Source organism: Filicampus tigris, chromosome 9, assembly GCF_054856515.1.
Source record: "Filicampus tigris isolate MCC_2025a chromosome 9, RoL_Ftig_1.0, whole genome shotgun sequence".
Classification (NCBI taxonomy): Eukaryota; Metazoa; Chordata; class Actinopteri; order Syngnathiformes; family Syngnathidae; genus Filicampus; species Filicampus tigris.
The window spans coordinates 24,378,280-24,398,087 of NC_141225.1; the positions used below are offsets into that span (position 1 = coordinate 24,378,280).

At 48.0% G+C, this 19,808-nt stretch overlaps 1 protein-coding gene across 3 annotated transcripts; it reads left to right on the forward strand.

Annotated features, from left to right (window-relative positions):
- Positions 1-866: 866 nt before the first annotated feature.
- Positions 867-19,735, forward strand: LOC147142698 (interleukin-17 receptor D-like). Of its 3 annotated transcripts, none has more exons than XM_086041319.1 (16): positions 867-1,042; positions 7,076-7,130; positions 10,847-10,969; positions 13,734-13,852; positions 13,972-14,092; positions 14,173-14,217; positions 15,237-15,388; positions 15,481-15,546; positions 15,619-15,673; positions 16,225-16,335; positions 16,536-16,720; positions 16,806-16,921; positions 17,264-17,518; positions 17,643-18,161; positions 18,738-19,006; positions 19,072-19,735. In XM_086041319.1, exons 1-16 carry the CDS (start codon positions 923-925, stop codon positions 19,185-19,187), a joined length of 2,427 nt encoding a protein of 808 aa, XP_085897445.1. In that variant the 5' UTR covers positions 867-922; the 3' UTR covers positions 19,188-19,735. The 3 variants fall into 3 exon arrangements, with proteins under 3 accessions (XP_085897445.1, XP_085897446.1, XP_085897447.1); XM_086041320.1 differs by lacking the exon at positions 867-1,042 and adding an exon at positions 5,583-6,219; XM_086041321.1 differs by lacking the exons at positions 867-1,042; positions 7,076-7,130; positions 10,847-10,969 and adding an exon at positions 13,309-13,554.
- The last annotated feature ends 73 nt before the right edge of the window (positions 19,736-19,808 follow it).

The window sequence follows — 19,808 nt, forward strand, 5'->3', positions numbered from 1 at the left end:
GGGGAATAATTTATGTCAAAAAGACACAATCACACACAGGAATACACACTCTCGTTAGTTTTTGTTATTTTTAGCTTTGAATATGTATTTTCGAAACATTTAAACCATTTTTCCATGAATCAAAACCAGTTAAATATTTTTTTAGAAAAGCCAGAAAATACTTGAAAATGCCATTAAATAAGTACAAATTCCGTTAAATAAATTGAAATCCAATCACACTGTACTATGGCCTTAGTAGAGGGACGATATTGTGTCGTGAGATTTTGATTTCATTGTGCGTCAGAAAATAAAATAAAGTCTTGCTTCACAATTATCCGCCGCTATGTTAGTTGAAATTGTATCAAATGCACTAGGGATATCGGTATTCCAAATCGGTATTGGTATTCCAGTGAATATTTGGTAACAGTTACTCGTATCAGTCTTTTAAAAAGTGGTATAGAACATCTCTGTTATAAATACAATCCCATAGAGTAGTATTATTTTTCTTATTTAAAAAGACGCTGCAAAAAATTGTTGGTGATTCGGGGCGCAAGGTGAAATTGATTCATGGCATTTCCATTCATTTCAATGGAAAAGATGATCAAAGGTATGTTCGTTTTCAGTTATGAGCGTGTACACAGGACAAATTCAACTTGGAGGTCAAGGCACCACTGGACAGTAGTCCCCTGCTATTCCCTCTCAGTTTCATTGAAAAAAATGATAACCCCAAAAATAGTGATAATAATGATTGCTTCCCCGCCCCCCAAATATCTTAAAATTTGAAAAAAATACGCGAGTGCCGAACCGCGTGTACACGGGGGTCCAAATACTTCACTCTCTCGCGCTCTCTCACGCGCGCACACGCACGCGCTGATAGACATGCACGCGCATCGGCGGCGTGGGCGAGCTTGGGCTGCAGAAGTTGTCGAGACTTCGGAGAGGAATGGCGGCGCCGCGCTCCCTCTTCGTGTGTCTCCCTGCTTTACTCCTCGTGTGGAATGTTTCTTGTGGGGCTACGCTTTCAGGCAACAGGAGGAACAACCAGGAACGGTGTGGCTTCAAGGTACAACAAAAAATACAATGAAATAATAACACACATTTTGGAGTTGTGTTGGTGATGGCGTAACTTGTCGCGCAGCGAGGCGTGCACACATTCAGGTGTCGCCGCATTTTTATTTAATTGTCGTCTTTGCCACACATTAGTTAGGTGCAAGTTAAGTTTAATTGAACTTAAATTGGCGTTTTTTTTTAAAACGGTCTTCTTACATGGCATGTGACAACTTACCTGTCGGAGTCTGTTGCTTACCTTCAGCGCCGAACGCCCCGCTTGAAAAAGTGGCGATTTAAAGATTGGTTGGCGCCGTGCAAACGTGTCGACACGATTGTCATTTTTTAAAGCCGCCACTTGGTTGCATCGTTTCTGTTCTTCAATTCGGCTTGCCGGCCGCGGTTGTTGCAATTCTGTCAAATCGGTTGTAATCGTGGTCGGGGAGGTCCATCAATGACACTATTGGGTACCTTGAAAGCCGAACTCTGTTTGAAAAGGTAGCCACTTAAACATTGGTCGCCACTGAGTAAACATGTCGAAATTGTTGCCGTTTTAAAATACGTTGTCATCAATTAACCTTATTTCTTGCCCTCAATTCGGCCTTGGTGTAATCTTAGTCAACATTGTTGAAATCTAGTGAAACCGATTGCAGTGAGAATGTGGACAATTACGTTGTCTTGCGTTCCTTCCAATATATATATTTTTTTTAAGTTGCAATTTAAATATTGTTCGCTGCGGTGCAGACGTGTGAATGCCGTTGTCATTTAAAAAAAAATTGTTTCATAAATTCACCTCGTTTCTGGCCTCTAATTCGGCTCGTGTGTTGTTAGAATTCTGTCGACTGTAACCTTGTAGAAGCTTGGGACAATATTAAGAATGTCTATTGCGCATCTTTCGAGTCCGAACTGCGCTTGAAAAGTTGGCGATTTAGAGAGAGTCGCTGCGGTGCAACCTTGAAGACATTGTCATGTTTGTTAACGTTACATACATTTTTTTTTGTTCTTTTGCCTTCAGTTCGGCCCGTGTGTCATTTACCCAAGATTGTTATATTTTTGTCAAATGTATTTTCTTCATGTGGGTGGAATGTGGACAATTCCATTGGGAATGCCATTACAGTATATTGTGATTGTTGCTGAATGTGACGCTTTGTTCTGTCGAAACATTTTGAAGTCATTTGTACATGTTCTACGTTCTATGTTCTGAAAGCCGGATTGAGCCCTGCACCAGTGGTTTTGTGGCTTTGGGGTGAATTGCAGGTAGTAAAAAAAAAAAAAAAAAGCCAACTTCCTGCCATTTGATGGCTTTCACTTGCTTTTGGGGGTCTCACAAGGATCACTGTGGACCCCTGTGACATGTGCTGCTTGCAGCTGCGCTGGCTTAAAACATATGTTTGGCAAGCATGCACTTCCAAAACTTAACAAATCTTTTCTCTTTTTTTTTTCTAAAGACAAAAAATACCCCATCTGATTTGACTTTGGTTGTTTTATCTCCACTCCAAGTTTTCCTTGCTCCAGGGGTTAAATAGTGTGCGTGTGTGTTTGTCATCTCCCATGCGTGTGCACGCAGGTGAGGTCATCATCCTTGCGCGTGCGTGTGTGCTCATGTTAGCTCGCAGTCTTTACTTACTTGCATTGGCTCAAGCTGGATTTCAAGCATGCTGAGTAAACGCTCAAACCGCTTTGAGCATTTATGTACATCTTTGATACGAGTACACTAGTCCACTCCTCATTTGTCGGATAATTTGGTCAGCTAGTAAAATGACTGTCTTGCTACTAATGCCACAAATTAGCATTTTGTTGTATCTACGTTGTGGCCCAATGTGCCCCCCCCCACCTATGTCAAGGCTGAGTAAGAGTGTGAGTGCTTTCTGAGGTGTGTGCCTGTGTGTGTGCGCGTGTGTGCACGCGCTATCCGTATTTCCCCTTTTAGCCTTTGAAGTGTTGTCTACAGGAAGCTTCAGACTGTTTACCCGCTGAAACATTCCTTCCTGCAACAACCCCCCAGCCACCATCCCACCCAAACACACCAACACACACACGCACACACACACGTGCACACACATCAAAGGCTGCTCAATGTGGGGGTTTGAGGCTTTGCTATTTAACAGGTGTGAAGTTGTTAGAGGCGTGTGTGTGCGTGTGTATGTTTAAAAAAAGAGTGTGAGGTTTTAGGAAACAGCCCAATAAATTCAGGAATGTTATTTGCATGCCAGGCCTGTAGGTGGCGATGTGACTTTTTTCTGATCAACATACAGCATTATTGCCTGTGTGCCACATACTTATGTTGAAAGGACTCGGCCTGCTTTTTTTTGGTGTTTTTTTTATTTCCATTTTCAAGTCAAACGATTGCATTCTTCATGAGATCACATCAAGTCATTCCGAAATTTGCCCGAGTGATTCGTATGATAAAGACAAATCCATCTATGTTAGCTGCCAGGAAAGACTAGTAGAAAGGAAAATCAAACATGCCTATATGTGCCACATGATGGCGACCAAACACTACGTTTCGATTAGACACGGCTATGGTTGTTCTTCAGGAGAGGATAAAGAATATATGCCTGTCAGTATTGTTATATTTGATGCTGCGAGGTTGTCGACATTTTTTATAATTACCACGACTCCAATGCTAGCACCTATGGCATCAAGCTAGCTGACTTTTGTAAGACAAATTTGGTTTGGTTAAAAGCACAACATGGATTTGTTTTATGTTTTAGTTTTGTAGTACGCTTGAACTCGAAATGGGGGGGGGGGGGGGGAAGCACTTGGCCTGGTTTTTGAAGAATCGTTCCCTATCAATCATTTCCCCATCTTTTGCGACTGGTCTCTGTGGATCTGAGCTACTAAGCCCCCCGCCGGCCCCCCCGCTTAGATCCCGGCAAAGATATCCCGCTTCCTGGATCGTGTTGCCTGCTTTCACCTGTACCTGAAACAGCGGCCCTTGGAAAAACATCCCTTTGTGTTGAGCTAAGCCGGATGATCCCGCGGCTTCTCTTTTTCGCCCCTCGTCTGCGTGTGTGCAAAACATCTGCAGGGGGACGCGCGGGGAAAATCAGCCGGCTTCCTCCTGGCCACAATCGCAACTTTCCAGGCAGCTTTTCCGGCTGTCCGGACTCGCCGTGCCGCGCGGGCTCGTCTGTTTTTGGCATCAGAGAACCTCGCCGTCCTTCCCGTGTGAAACGTGCGGCAAAAGTCTAGGCGGGCTTCGCCGTCCAGACGTTGTCGGAAGATGATGGGGAATTATTCCGGGAAAGAAAAAAAAAAAAAGTATCATAGAAATCGGGGTCACAAAAGCTTCCCTGGTCCCTGTTTGTAGTCCTTGATTGCACTTTATTTGTTGCAAATTCTTTTGGCGTACCCCGAGCTACGGTTCGTGGACCCCAATCAGTTTGACGCTTGCTGTTTTCATTTGTTATTTAATGGATGGTTTGATTTGAAACTTTTGCTTCTTCTTTCCATGCGGATGTCAGGAATGGATTTGGTCCCCGCTTTGGGGGATAAAGGAGTCCGAATCTCAGCAGGAGTCGGACTGTTGGGGGGGGGGGGGGGTTATTGAGGAGCAGTCAAGCAGGAGGTGGAAGCTGCAGGTTTTGTTCCTGTTGGTGGGAAATCTCTGCTTGGCTGAATACATGCGCGCGCGCGCGCACGCACACGCGCGCACTCACACTTCTTTTTTCAGGTTGCATTGTTGCACCTCACTTTTGTGCGGACTAATTCCTCCTGCACAGCTGCTGATCACAGCTAAACTTTGAATGTTTCTTTTATTTTCAACACAGGCGCGCACACGCACAAACGCACACGCGTATGCACGCACTTTGGGGGTGTGCGGGCTCGTCGACCTCATGACAACTCCAGATGTGTCTGGAAAATAAATGCAGGAAAAAGGAAGGTCCCGCATTCCGGTGAAGATTTCACGTTTTTTTTTTCTCCTCCCAGCAGAATGCAAAGTGCACCCGCATTATTTTCATACTACAGCAAATATATGAAGCAACCCCCCCCCCAAAAAAAAAAAAAAACAGTGGAGCGTCATCCTCTTGTTTTGCCCCTTAGGAAATAATGGAAGAAGTATTAAATCCACCCCGAGACAGCACTTTTGCCAATGGATATGAAATTAGCTCGACGTCACTTGCGAGAAATGGAACAGGAACAGGAAGTCGGCCATTTTGGTTGGAAGGATGGGCTGGTACTTGACAAATTCCTGCACGGGAATCGTCCCAAATGCGGCCCAATCGGAAGCGGCTTCCCCAAAGACAGGCGCGTGACGGCTGACTCGCAAAGCCGTAGTCTGTTTGGCTTCTTCTTTGGCTTTTGATGTACGACGTTTACTCCAAAACAAAAGCGCAAGCTTGACTGTGTGTGTCAATCCTTCTGATTTGTTTTGTTTTGTTTTTTTGCGAAAGAAATATTTCACGGCAAAGTTTCGTCGGGCTTGAACATCTGGAAGCGAGTCGGCAAACAAAATGGAGCTGGACGCACATAATTGAAGCGCTTCCTGTTTAATCAGCTTCCTCCTTCTCCTCTTTCCTTCCCTGCAGCTCTGCTGATTGTTGCGTCATCCCTCCCTCCCTGCCTCCCCTCCCTCCCTGCCTCCCTCGCTCGACTGCGGCCATGGTGGTGGCTTCCCCCTCCAGTGTCGGCCTTCTGCCCCGGCGGCGCGGCTGTGATGAATGGCCGCCATTCCACCGGCTCAGCCTGCAATTAGTTGGCTGATTAGCTCAGGAAGTCAACTGGGATTCCCCCAGGGAAATTCTGCTTCGCTTTATTTACCATTCTTTAGCCATTCCCTCTCATCATAATGATTTTTAAAAAAATTTTTTATACAGATGTAAGGGTTCAGCAAATGTTGGTGTTTGCGGCCATTTTGAGCAAATTCCAGCCAGGGCTCATATTTTGACAAACGTCTTGGGAATTTGCTCAAATGTGACGCCTGTGTACACCAGTCAACACAAAGGTGATTAGACACATACGCAGAAAGAAATTGTCACGGGCCGACGCCTGAAAACCAACGGGAAGTTACTCACTCCAAAGGACGCCTTTTGAAAGTTGCCAAAAAAGAAATAAAAAAAGAGCCCTGGATGCCAGTTTGACAGCTCCACATGAAATTCGGTGGACATGTCCATCGCGGGAGGACGCACGGAAAAGTCTCGAGGACCGATTGCGCAACCGTTTTGTGTGCGTTTGCAGGGCTTTGTCCAAGTGAGCGTCCCCGTTCTGCTTTTTCTTTGCCCGTTTTCCAGGGCCCGTTTGTGAATTCTGCCGGCCGTGGGCCGTGTTCTTTTTGGAGTGGCACATCCCTCGGTGTGAACATTTGACTTTGTGCGTGTTTGCGCTCGTGTCTTGTTTGCGTGGTCGTCGGCGATCGTGACGACCGTTTTTCTTGCGTGTATGTTTCGTGTGTGTGGCGGGTGCATCAAAGGCTCGTTTGATGGCTTTGGTGTGTGCGCGTTTGCTTCGAGGGCAACGAGGGTCTTCGCGACTTCTTAACGACAAACACATGCATGCGCGCACCAACTGTTGAGTTACACCGGCTGCTAATGGCCATCTCACACACACACACACACACACACACACACACGCAGTGGGACATCTGTCTGATTGCTTTCAGGTGTTTGCGTGCATGCGTGTGTGTGTGTGTTGTAATTGTCTGACACCTCTAACAAGCTGGACGGTGTGTGTGTGTGTGTGCGCGTGCCCGTGCGTGTGTAAAGCGACGAGCAGGTCAAGGTTGTAAAAGTGCCTCCAAGGTGCCGTGAGCAGCGCAGCCAGACGCGAGCGTTTCGCACCGACACCCTGCAAAATTGTGCCGTCGGCGCCGCGACAAACGCGACGAAGCGCGTCTGCCTTTCGCACAGCACCCGGCGGCCATGTTGCCTGGGCGGCCACGTCATCATTTCAAGTCTCCTTTTTCAGCGTCACCGTATCTGCAAAGTTTTTGTTTTTTTCGTTGAAGACAAACTTCCCGGCCGTGTCAAATCTTTTTTTTTTTTTTTTTTTTTGTCCTTCCGATTGCGTGTGAATGCTAATGAATGTTTTGCTTGTCTGGTGAACACAGATGCAGCCGGGGGCCGACGGAGGTCGCAGGTTGGCCGTCACGCTCCGAAGCGACAGTGAGTTTGGCTTTTCTTTTATGTTGACGTGATCACGCTTTTGCACACCGCCAATGTCCGAAATGTGGCGTTAGGGCTGCTCCATTATGGGGGGGGGAGGGAAATATAGGAATCAGGATCATTGAAATCACGATTAGTAAAAGGCAAGTCCATTTCTTTGAAACACTCTAATTATGTAAGTTCCTTTTGAACCAAACAAAATGTATAACATTAGTTCTAAAAGAAAAGGTGCAAATGTACAATTTCCTTGTGTAAACCAACGGACATAAATGCATATTAATAATCGTTTTTTTTTTTTTTTTTTACGATGATGCCCATTTTGTAACGGTGGAGCGTGATAATCGTAATTGTCGCTGAATTTCGATGAATTGCGACAGCCCTGTGTCACGCGTCAAAAGACATCTGCAGGTGGCGCTGAGCTCAGCAGCACAGCTTTTGAGTAGAAGACAAAGATGAAACGGTGGAGATGGCCTCGTCATTATGAGGGAGACAAACGTCAGCACGTTTAGGCGCCTTCCACTCGAACAGAGTACGCATACGCACGGTGGCGTGTGTGTTGGGCTCGCGAGGCGAACGTGCGTGTCACCGTTGTGAGAAAAGATGGCGCCGATGGCAAACGGCATGTAAAAAAAAAAAAAAAGCCACAGACCTTCAAATGAAGCCGTGCGGTGAGTCGGCATCGCTCGCCGCGCCTTTCTGTGTACATTTTTGTTCGCAAGATTTGTTTTGCTCGACACGATTGTGTTGCCAAAATGAACCTTTTCTCCGCTTTTGGGTCGGGAACCAACCCATGTTCAACTGGTAATTACTAAGGAACGCAAAGAGGGAGACAAAATTCTTTTTTTTTTTTTTTTTTTTAATGTCCTGGCGAAGAGGAGCGCGTGTTTGATGATTATAACATCACAGACTGCGACATTTCTGTGGATTTTGACAGGTGGGTCCAAAAGCTCTTAAACAGGAAGTGCCTTGAAAATGGCGGGAAGTTAGTTAACAATCCGGCCTACATAGTGCACTGATTCTCAATGTCAGACTTCTTGAATTAAAAAAAAAAAAAAAAAAAAAAGTTGCATTTGAATGTGAAATTGGCAGAAGAAGAATACACACAAAGTTAATGACGATGTCTTCATACAGTAATAAACTCAAAAACATTTTTTCTTATATCCTGTATATGAATAGTAGCGTAGTGATGTTTTGAGAGAAAAAAAAAAAAGTTCAATTTCCAGTGCTAAAAAGTGAAATCAGAGCTCAGGATCAATGTTTTCCACCCCTCACGTTCCCCTAAAATGCCCCCTAGCACACACGCGCGCGCGCACGCGCGCACACACGCAGACTTTGAGAGCCGCGCTTCCTCCGCTTTTGTCCTTTGGCGGGTGCAAGTCAAGTTCCTGAGCCGTGTCCGATTCCCGGCCGGCTGCCCTTTTGTCCGTGACCATGAGCGAGACGCACACTCGCGGCGCTCTTTTGCGTGCGTGCGCTCTTTTGCGTGCGTGCGTGCTCAAATCCCAACGTTGCCTTTTTCATCTCAGCCACTTAAAATATGGCCGGAACAAACTTGTTGTTTGTTGTCAACTGTCATCTAGTTCGCCAGCATTAGGATATGAAATTACAGTCGGGTTTTAAAACAGGCTTACGGTTTCAAGCTTGGATTTCCAGAACACGTTAACATTTGAAATTGTTTCAAGCAAAGGTTCCAGTTTCAAATGAGGGTTTATCGAAACGGGATTTCAAGCAAACATTAGGATTTGAAGTCAACATTAGGGTCCTAAATCAAGGTTTCAAGACAGTGTTAAGGTTTTGAACTGGGGCTTCAAATGACAATTTCAAGACAGAGTTTGGGTTTCAAATTAAGGTTTCAAGCAAAGCTTAGGGTTTCAAAATCAGGATTTCAAGACAGGGCACAGTTTTAAGGCTGTGTTCGGGTTTCAAGGCAGCTTTTCTAGGCTTCAAATTAGGGTATCAAATGATTTCATTATTTGATCGATTTTGTAGGATGAGTATCGATACCACGATTATGGCCCCCGTCATGAAAACAATTTTCAAATGCAATTGCCTGCTTTTGATCTGAAGTCGGACGCAAACTGAAATGCGCATCGCCACCCAATAGTTGAACTTTATCTAGGCAGGGCAATTACGATGAATTAGCTAAGAACAGCAACAAAGGAGGTATATTCTTCCACTTTGCCTTGGTCGAGGTGTCGCGAATAGGGCGCAGGCCCGGGTTCAAAGGTCGGCTCTCGAGCAACTCAAGTCTCAAACATGAAAGAGCAAAAGTGTTACGGAAGAAACTTGAATCCAAAGCGTGCAGCTCAGAGCGGCCTTTCCATGACAATCACGCTTTGTGCGAGTCTCCTCGCCCGCCGACACACCTCACTGCCCCTTCTTCCCCTCGGAAGAAGAAGAATGTGTTGGCTGTGATGTCATGGAAGAAGACGAAATGCACTTTGACCTCCTCGGTCGGTCACGGATGAACGCCGATGATGGCGTCGGTTTAAAAAGACAAAAGAAAAAAAAAAAGAAAATGTCCTTAGCGTCAAACAAAATCCAACCTGAAAATTCCAATTAATTACTTTGGACCTTGTTTGTTTTAAGTGACTTTTTAACATTCGACAAGTGTAAAAGTAAACATTGCCAAATAAAAGTCTTATGATAGATACACTGGAAAACAGCGGAGGCCCCAGAATTGAACCTTGTGGAACACCAGACGACAATGGGCGTGTCCTTGAAAAATCAGTCAAAACCAAATAAAAACCAACGTCAATGCAAAGTCCCAAACTCAACTTTTGAGGGGCCCCCCAATTGTGCCAGTTTAGTACAAGGCCACCTTCTCTGGTCATTTTTTATGCTAATTAGCTTAGCATCTGTTTGACCTTCTCCTTCAGCCCTGAACGTGACCCCCGTCCTCCTCCTCCTTCGTCTTTTCCGAAGCAGATCAGTGACTCGTGTCGCATCCGCCGACCTGAAAGTGTTCCGCCATCCGTCGTAAGCCGCGGGACGCACCCCCTCCTCCTCCTCCTCTTCCTCTTCCTCCTCCTCCTCCTCTTCTCCACCTCGGTCAAAGAGGAGCAGCGAGTCGTGTCCGAGCTCCCGCCCGCCTTCCGCTCCACTCCTCAAGCAGCCTGGGCTTTAACCGCACAAAAGATTCCATTTGTTCACGGTGTGCGTTGCGAGACACTTTTTGAAATGGTCACTTCTACCACATTCCAAGAAAATCCCAATGTCCCGTCACTGGTGGTGAGCTCTTTGTAGAGCAGGCCCGCCCGCGGGCTACTTATGTCGTCCTTGAGGGCTACCTGGCGCCCTGGGGCATCATATGGGTGACCCGAGGGTTAGGGCGTCAAGGAAGGCTTCGGGTTTTGAACATTTAAAGGCTGGGTTAAGGTTTTGAAGAGGGTTAAGGATTAGGGTGTCAAGATTTCGGTCCAGAGTTCTATTTATGAAATTGGGTTTCAAGACAGGTGTTTCAAGTGATGGTTTTGATACAGATTTCATGTTTCAAGGTAGGGATTGAAGACGTGGTTCGGTTTTGAAAGGGGTCTTTCAAGCCAGGGCTAGGGTTTTAAATTGGGTTTTATCAAGACTGTGCTTGCTGGCCGAGCACTTCGGCCAGTGTTTCAGTGCTTTGGCACTTGTCAAGTGAGCGATGACGGTGTGTAAGAATGTGGAATGCTACGTTAGCTTGTGGCGCCAAGGCCAATGTTTGTTTGTGTCTTTTCCAGACTGCTCGTTGAACTCCCCGCCGGGCAAACACGTCATCCACGAGGTGGCCAACGTCTCCTTCACGCATCTGGCGTGCGACCACCAAGCCGGAGTCGTGGTCCACTGGTCTGCCAGTCCGCTAGGTACGCTGACGACGTCCGTCCACGTTTGTGTGTTCCAAGTGCATCTTAGTTCGCCAAAACGCACGTTGAGGAAAAAAACAAACATTTTCCTAACAAAATAAGTGAAAATCAAAAATACTTTTGAAAAGACGAAAACGAGCGAGAAAACTATTTTCCGTTTGACGTTTTCAAAACTACCAATCATTAGCGTGAGAATGCCTTGTTTTCTTTTGTCTTTGTCGATGAATTTAACGCAGGCGCTTTGGTGGTGGATTTTAAATGCACTCAACGGAAGTAAATGGAAGCATTTCCGAAAAAAATACAAATACAGAACTTACTCTGACAACTCATTAAAAGTAACTAAATAAAAAAAAAATCTTGAATGCTCAATCTTTACTTTAAACCCTTAATTGACCTTCAAAGCCTGTCTTGAAGCCCTAATTTGAAACCCCCGCCCTGTCTTGAAACCCTAACGCAACCTCGGCAAACCTAACGCCCTTTAAAGCCGAATCCGACACCCCAACCCCGCCTTGAAAGCTTAACATTTGCTTTAAACCCCGAAACGCCATCCTGAGGTGTTTCTTTTTTTTTTCTAACTTTCTCGGCAATGGCGACTGAAATTCATTTGAAGATGTGCTTCCGTGGCCTTTTGATTTTCATCAAATGTTGAGCACGATGCACAGCAAGGCACCGAAAAGCGCATTTCAACTCGGAGCCGTCAATATTCGGTCGGCGGCTCACACGTAAGGACGTCGATGCCCGTCCGTGCCTTTGATGGCCACTCACTAGCTCCACGTGAGCGAGCGCCAAGGAATGCGTCTGCGCGCGCGTGTAACTTGACGCCGGCTCGGTGTCTGCGACAATGCGGCCCGTTGTTTTCGGGCGGAGGGACCCCAAAATCCTGCGCGGGTATTTGGCGTCCCGGCCACGGCCGAACAACGGCGCCGCTCGTCTCCGGCCTCCTCCTGTCCGCTGCTGCTCACTCAGCGCCGCGCTTTTTCAGAAGTTCAAAAGACCTTGTGATTTTTTTTTTTGCCCGACGGGCCGGCGCGGCGCAGCGCCCCAAAACAAACGAAATCATTTGACGCTTTTTCGTCGGCGTTTGAGCCGTTCGGCGTGTGCTTTCCCAGCCCTTGACTGATTTGGGATTTCGCCGGGCGACAATCGGCCCAGCGAAAATAGTTGTATTTACGGCCCACGAATGGCGGCAAGAATGGATGGCTTTGACAGCAGGGCTCTTTTGGCGGCCGCAACGAGTCTCCAATGAAGCGCTTGGCACAGCCCGGCCGCGAGCATCTTCGTTGGTGGCACTCGCTGGCCGGGCCACGGTCTTTCGTCCGCCCCGAGAACATCCGACACGAGCCGTTCTCCGCAGGCTGGAGACGGCCGCGAGGGAAGCCCCCCCCGCACCCGATGGCTTGGCGTTGCCGCGGGCGACCCCCAACAACACGGAGGATGCAGAGCAGCTGGCACAAAGATGGCCGGCGCTGGAAAAGCCCGGCTCATGCGGTGGGCTCAACGCACCGGGACGGGATACCCGGAGGAGGAGCTGAGAAAAGTGGCTTGAAAATTTCTTACATTTGGAATTCTGCCTAGCAACAAGCAACGTCACATTTTTTTTTTCTTTTTTTTTTTGGGGGCCCCCAAGCAGCGAACGCTGCAAGCACTCTTTGTAGAAATGATCTTTTTTTTTTGTTTGATTGAATTTAAAATTCTGCCTGGCGCCAGTAATGGCTGAGAACATTTGTATGTATTGAACTTCTAGCAACAAATGTAACTTAATCACCCTTAGTTATTGCCATTTTTTTCTGTAATGCATCAATGAAATTCATCACTAATAACATTTTGGCAATTTGCTAAGCGTTATAATGTCAGTAAGCAGCTTTGATTTTTTTTTTTTTTTTTCAGGCCATGTCACTTACTGGGTGCGACTTTTTCATTTTTCTGTCACGTGACTCTTCGCTCATTGGCTGGCCGGATCCAATAGAGCACAGCACGTCACCGGATGCAGATTTGGCCACCTTACAGCTCTTGACTTGTACATTTGGGAAGCAACTGCGGCTTAAGTCAAAGCCTGAGAAAATAGGTCATGAAGGAATCAAGCAAGCAAGGAAGGAAGCAAAGAAGGACTTGGGAAAGGTGCCCAAGAATCTGCCTGGAGACGGAAAAACCTGTTCTGCTGTCTGGCTAATGAGAACAACATGTCCCGTGCATGGAAAGCTCTCATTACAAGAGTCAAAAGAGGCTTTGAGGAGGGATGAAAGAGAGTGGGGGTGAGGGGGGGGGGGGGCAGGTGGGGGAACCAGAGGTAGGGGGATGGGGGGGCTAAAGCGCAATTTGACGGGAAGGGGAGGGGAGGAGCTATGTCAAGGAAACGAGGAAAGAACATGTCAGCCACTTTGACACGGTGATCCTGCGAAACCAACCGGACTCGGAAGCCGCTCAAATGAGCATATTCGCCAGCCCGCCTCCAAATGCGTCAAGTTCGCAGGACAACTTCAGCCCCGCCCCTCCATTGTACCACCTTGTCATTTCTTTGTAACTGTGACCCTAAAAAAAAAAGCTCACATTCACAAAAATGGAGACAAATATGACAATCCTCACAGGCATGTATGCTTTATCCTCTGCGAAGAACGACTAATTAGCGCGGCTTACTGACGAACGGAGAACCTGTCGTTGAACAGTATTACAGAAAGAAGAATGTGATTGCATCGAACTTGCAATTCTGCCTAGCGACAAGGGAGGCGCGGATGGCCGGCTGACGTTCCCGATGTGTTTTGCGCAGGAATCGAACACATCAAAGGCTTCCGCGTGTATCTGGAGGACAAGAATCCGGACGGGAAACGATGCCAGCATCTCATCCTCAAAGACCCGCGACAGCTCAACTTCTCCTACAAGAACACGGTAAGACAAAAAAAAAAAAAAAAAAAAAAAAAGAAGAATTTTTCTCTCGCTTCTTGGACTTTTCGATTCACCAAAAGAATGAACTTGTGTATTATTTCCAAACGGTTGACTTGACACAGAAGCTGAGCAGTCAGCCCTTCAGCGGCTTGAGCTTCGACACCGACTACATGGTGCGCGTCGTTCCTTTCCCCACGCTGATGAACGACAGCTTCTTCCCGCCGTCTTTCCTCAGGACAAACTGTAAGCGCTGGCGCCGAGCCAGCACAATTTGCGTGCGTGCGCGGCGCGCCTTTTAACCTGGGTGTGTTGTCACGTTGCAGCCTGCGAAGTCCTGCTGGGCTCCGAAAACCTGGTCTGTAAACCATGTGAGTTCCTCGCCGTTGCCGTCATACCCGTAAAACGTGCGTGCGTGCGCGCGTGTTTGCTTGGCGGATCATGTGAAAATAAATAATAATTTCCTCATTTTAAATGTTCATCAATTTCCATTTGTACTCGGATCACAATTCCGAGCAATTCATTCCAAAGAGCTGACCTCCATTTCCTTGAAACTGTGGTGAAGTCATATCTTATAACTTTGCTGGTGGGTGTGTCCAAATATGGTCAATTTCCTTTTTTCAAGTTAGAGTAAGAGTTTGGTAGCAAAACGCGCCCGTTTTTGGCCATCTCCGGGGGCGGCCATTTTGTCACTTTTGTCAACTGGAAATGACATCACAAGTGATCAGGGCTCAGGTAACAATTGAACACGGCTGACCTGTTCTCTGAAGCTGAGCCGTGATTGGACGTTCCCCGAGCAGTTGTGAGGTCATCTTCAGTCGACAGAAGTGACAAAAATGGCCGCCCCCAGAGATGGCTAAAAACGGCTGCATTTTGCTGCTTAACGCCATATTCCACCAACGCAAAATGAATCAGAATGCTGTGCTTCAACTAGTGGCCCTGCTAGGAACATATTCTTGAAAAAAAAAATTGATTTCCGCTTTAAACAAGTCAGTGCTATTGGTCTGTTCTTTTGACTCATTATCGACCAATTGAAAGTGTTGAAAATAGCTTGAACACAAATCTGACTTGCCGTGCCCGAGAAGCATCGTCAAATAACCTTTTCCTCACTCTACGGGAGGACGACGTGATGTCGCCTCAAGATTGGAAGCCCGGATGTTTTGTTTTTTTTAGATAACGCGTGAAAATTGTTCGGATTGATACACTCGAGTAGGCCTGTTTTGTTCCAAATGTTTGGTGCAGAAGCAACTGGTCAGCCACAAAGGTCAGTGTGTAGCGCTTCCTTTCCGCCGGAAAAGTAGCGGTCGCAGTCGCTGTGAGGATTGCGCCCGACGCCGACAAATGCACGGCGTCCAAATAAGACAATGCCTTTTGTTTTTTGTCGTCGCAGTCTGGAAGCCGAAGACGCTGAGCGTGTCGCAGCTGGGCTCCAAGCTCCGCGTCAGCTTCGAGCAGGCCCCGCCTTCCTTCGCCTTCCACCTCTACTACGTCTACTACAAGCTGCGGCAGGACGGCCCCTTCCGACTGCAGCGCTGCAAGCCCGTACGGCCACGCGCACGCGCGCCGGCGGGCGCGCCAGCGGGCACGCCGCGACGCTCTCCAGTGGGCTTCATGTTAAATTTGTGTTTCGGCAGGACGGGAAGCAGCTGAAAACCACGTGCGTCCTGCAGGACGTCACTCCGGGGACCTACACCATCGAGGTACTCAAACGGTCCGCTCGTCACCCGACATGCTCGCCGCCTTTGTAATGTTGAATTCATTTTGGGTGGCAGTTACGAGACGAAAGCAACGCCACCAGGAGGCAGACGCAGTTTTACGTCAGCCAAGGTGAGCTGACCGACTCCACCAAGCGCAACTTTAAAAAAAAAAAAAAAAAAAAAAATTTAACTGTTTTTAATGTACACAAACATGTCATTAAAAGATTTGTCTTTTTTTAAATTTGAATATAATGATTTTGTATGATATTTCTATGTATAAATATTCTATAGATTTTTATTCAGACACAATTATACTACACATTCATTCATCACCGAAGCGACATACATTTTTTACCAAATACATTTAATTGTGATTTTAATTGATTAATAAAGTAATAAACACCTTTTAAAATATCTAACACGATATTTAAATTATATGAATAACTGATATAATTAAATCCATTTTTTGAATAAAAAATACAAATAAATATTTTTGTCAGCGTCCAATACAATTCATTCAGATAGTACAACAATCCATGTCATTTTAAAAAGCATATATATATATAAATATTTTCACCAAATATGGATGCTTGCACAGTATATCGCTCATCTTAATGACCGAAAGGTCTGTTGTGCGCTTTGCTTGATCTGACGAAGGCTGCGTTTTGTGTCTCGCTCCAGTGCACTCGCCATGGGCGGGGCCTATCCGCGCCATGGCCATCACGGTGCCGCTGGTCATCATGTCGGCCTTCGCCACGCTCTTCACCATCATGTGCCGCAAGAAGCAGCAAGGTGAGAGGAAAAAAAACAAAACAAAAAACAGACAAACGTCTTACTGCAAACGCAGAAGTCAAAGCGCTCACCCCTCGATGATGGCGAGCGAGCAGGAAGTGCGTTTTCAAAGCGTTAGCGGAGGCGCTCCAAAAGCAAAGCGCCTGCTTGGTTGAAGTCGTTGCGAGTGTCGAATTCTCGTGGCGCCGTCTCCCCGTTAGAAAACATCTACAGCCAGCTGGACGAGGAGAGCAGCGAGTCGTCCAATCAGAGCGCGGCGTTGAGCGGCGAGAGGCCCTGGCCCCGCCCCAAAGTCTTCATCTGCTACTCGGACCGCGACGGCGCCAAGCACGCCGGAGTCATCCAGAGCTTCGCGTACTTCCTGCAGGACTTCTGCGGCTGCGAGGTGCGGAGAGGGCGCGGCCGGCCGGGGTGGGCGGGGCTTCCTGCCTCGCGCCTCGCGCTCACCTGTCAATCATCTCGGTGGGCAGGTGGTGCTGGACCTGTGGCAACATCTGGAGATGTGCAGGGAAGGTCAGATGGCGTGGCTCAGCCGCCAGCTGGACGAAGCAAACTTCATCATCGCCGTCTGCTCCAAAGGACTTCGGTACCTTCTCCTCTCCCTCATTCTTCTTTTTCTTCTTTTTTTTTTTTTCTCTTTTTGCTTTTTTTTCTCTTTTTTTTTTTTTCTTGTTTTTTCTTTTTTTTTTCTTCATCTCCTTCTTCTCCTCGTCCTCCTCCTCCTCCTGCTTCTTCTTCCTCTACATTTTGTGGCATGGACGATACCTTGACATTTAGATCAGCCAGGGGCCCACGACAGTTTCATTTGCGTAAACGTGTACTTGGTCATCCTGCCTCTAGATGGTGCAAAAGCACTCCAAATTGTAAATGTTTGCGTTGGCCGTCACAGCACCCGCTGAAGTCGTTGGCTTTGCCTCCGTCTCCGCAGCTACTTCGTGGAGAGGAAGAGCCGGCGTGGAAAGACGCCGGTGGGTCGCCGCGGCGACACGGATTGTGCGTCGGGGAGGTCGGGCGGCGACCTGTTTGTGGTGGGCGTGGCCATGATTGCGGAGAAGTTGCGACAGGCCAAGTGTCAGGAGAGCGAAGAAGGCGGCCCCGCCGGCCAGCTCCACCGCTACATGGCCGTCTACTTCGACTATTCCACCGAAAACGACATCCCCACCGCCCTCAGCCTGGCTCCCAGGTATGCAAAATGTCAAGGAATTATTCATAGGATTTTCTTTTTTGGAAAAGTAGATTTTCACATTTTTCTATTGAAAAACAAATGTTCATTAAAAAGTGACTCTGTTGTGTGTGTGTGTGTTGAGGTTCAAGCTGATGGACCAGCTGCCTCAGCTGTTCGCTCGCCTGCACTCGGGGCACACGGGTCTGGCCGAGCGCGACTCGCAGCCGCTCAACATCTCGCGCAGGAACTACTTCCGCAGCAAGTCGGGCCGCTCGCTCTACGTGGCCATCTGCAACATGCACCAGCACATCAGCCAAAACCCCGACTGGTTCCAGAAGCCCGCCGCTCCCTGCTCGCCGCCGCCTCCCGCCGCGCCCGGGCACGACCAGGCGCCCTCCTCGTCCTCGCGGCCCGACGGCGGCCTGCTTCTGAACCGGGTGCTGGCGAAGACGCCCGAGAGCGGCGACGCAAGGCCCAGGAAGAACTCGCTCTCGCTCGCCCCCGCCTCCGCCGTCAGCTTCAAGCTCAGCCTCGCCCCCAGCCTGAGTCCGGGTCCCGTTCCCGCTCCCGTTCCCGCTCCCGTTCCCGCTCCCGCTCCCGCTCCCGCTCCCGCTCCCGCCCTTCCGCAGGGATCTCCATCCAGGCTGCAACACAACTCCAGGTGAATACATACGCAGGGAATTGTATTCGCCCGCCCGGTTTGACCGTGACGTGGGTTTGTAAAAGCACTGTAATGACAAAGCGACGCCAGTAGATGGCGGCGTGGTGAGGTCAGCACAGCTTTTGAGTAGAAGATCAAGATTAGGTGGGCAATGTTGGAGTTTCACGTCGATTGGGAGGGAGAGAAATGCCAATGCGCTGGAAGGCGGACACATTTAGGCACCTGACAAATGTTTGCTAAAGAAAATGTTAACAAGGGGAATGTTCGTAAGCTGTAAAAAAAATAAAAAAAATAAAAAACAGTCTCTTGAAACCCTCAAAAATGATGGGTTGGACACTCTCCAACCTGCTCGCAACCGCTACTGATTAATCGACTGGTAGAAGAGTCAACTTTCCCTTTTGGCGGGCTGGCCCGCTCCACTACACTGTTCTTAAAAAAAAAAAAAAAAATCATTTTTTTCCATCATTGGACTCCACTTGGCGTCAACTACATAAAATAAAATGTCGTGTTGTTCGACTCCTCCAAGGTCTTTGGGGGAGGTCGCATGTCTAAATTGCTGCTCTGGCTCCCGTTTAGGACGTCCTCGCTAACCTACCCGGAGGAAGCGTCGCCGTCGCCGCGCGTCCTCCGCGGCGAGGACGAGGACGAGGACGAGGACGAGGCTCCTTCTGCAGAAGCGTCGGGCGGCCCCGCCCCCCCCGAACGCCCGCCGCCCCGCGACTCGGGCATCTACGAGTCGTCAGTGCCGTCCTCGGAGCTGTCCATCCCCTTGATGGACGGCCTGTCCCACGAGCAGGCCGACTCCTCGTCGCTGGCCGAGAGCGAGTCGTCCTCGTCCGGCTTGGGTAAGCTCGCTGGCCGCGACCGCTTGAGTCATCGCACCCTCACCGCTTTTGCTTTTGCCGCGTAGGAGACGAGGAGCCGCCGGTTGTCACGTCTCTGGGCTGCGGCGCCCCCGCCATGTGCAAAGCGGAACTGCACCACTTGGAGCGAAGCGCCGGACTGGAAACTGTGGCCCCGCTCTAACGTAGCAAATTCTCCAAAGGACGTTCTGGGATGTTGGGAACCAGCGTGAAGGACGACAACTTTGGAATATTGGGGGGCACCAGCAAGTTTTGCTAACCACTGCTTTTTTTTTTTTTTTTTTTTTAAACCCTTGAAGTTTTGTAGTGCCTGCGGACTGGTGGGAATTTCCCTTTGTTCCTGAAATTCTTCCATTCAGGAGAAACATCCCGAGTGGATATTTGGCACACAGGCACTTTTTCCCAGCCCGAAAAGTTGTTTCCCAGGAATAACAACTCGACGGCGGTTCCCGGTGTTTGTTGACATTTTGCTTTTAATCAACGTTTAAACACGCCTTGTCCTGTTGCAACATTTGAACTGAAACTGCACACAAAAGTGAAAAAGGGAACGCAGCATTTCCCGCTTGTACATACACCTTTTTTCTTTAATTATTTGTACCAGAAATGTCTGTTCTAAGTTTTTGAGTTTTGTTTCTCTGCATTGTCTAGAAATGTACTGTTATATAGTACCTTAAATGTAGGAAATAAAAGAAAAACATGTCTTAACACTAACCATGGCTATTTGGTTGAAGTCATCCCCCGTACCCCCCCCCCCCATTTTAATTTAGAACTGACATTAAAAAAA

Coding starts and splice junctions, on each gene's coding strand:
- LOC147142698 (XM_086041319.1), top strand. CDS start 923: ATGGCGGCGCCGCGCTCCCTCTTCGTGTGTCTCCCTGCTTTACTCCTC. Junction 10,970..13,733: donor CTGGTCTGCCAGTCCGCTAG/GTACGCTGACGA, acceptor TGTTTTGCGCAG/GAATCGAACACATCAAAGGC. Junction 15,547..15,618: donor CGGGGACCTACACCATCGAG/GTACTCAAACGG, acceptor TTTGGGTGGCAG/TTACGAGACGAAAGCAACGC.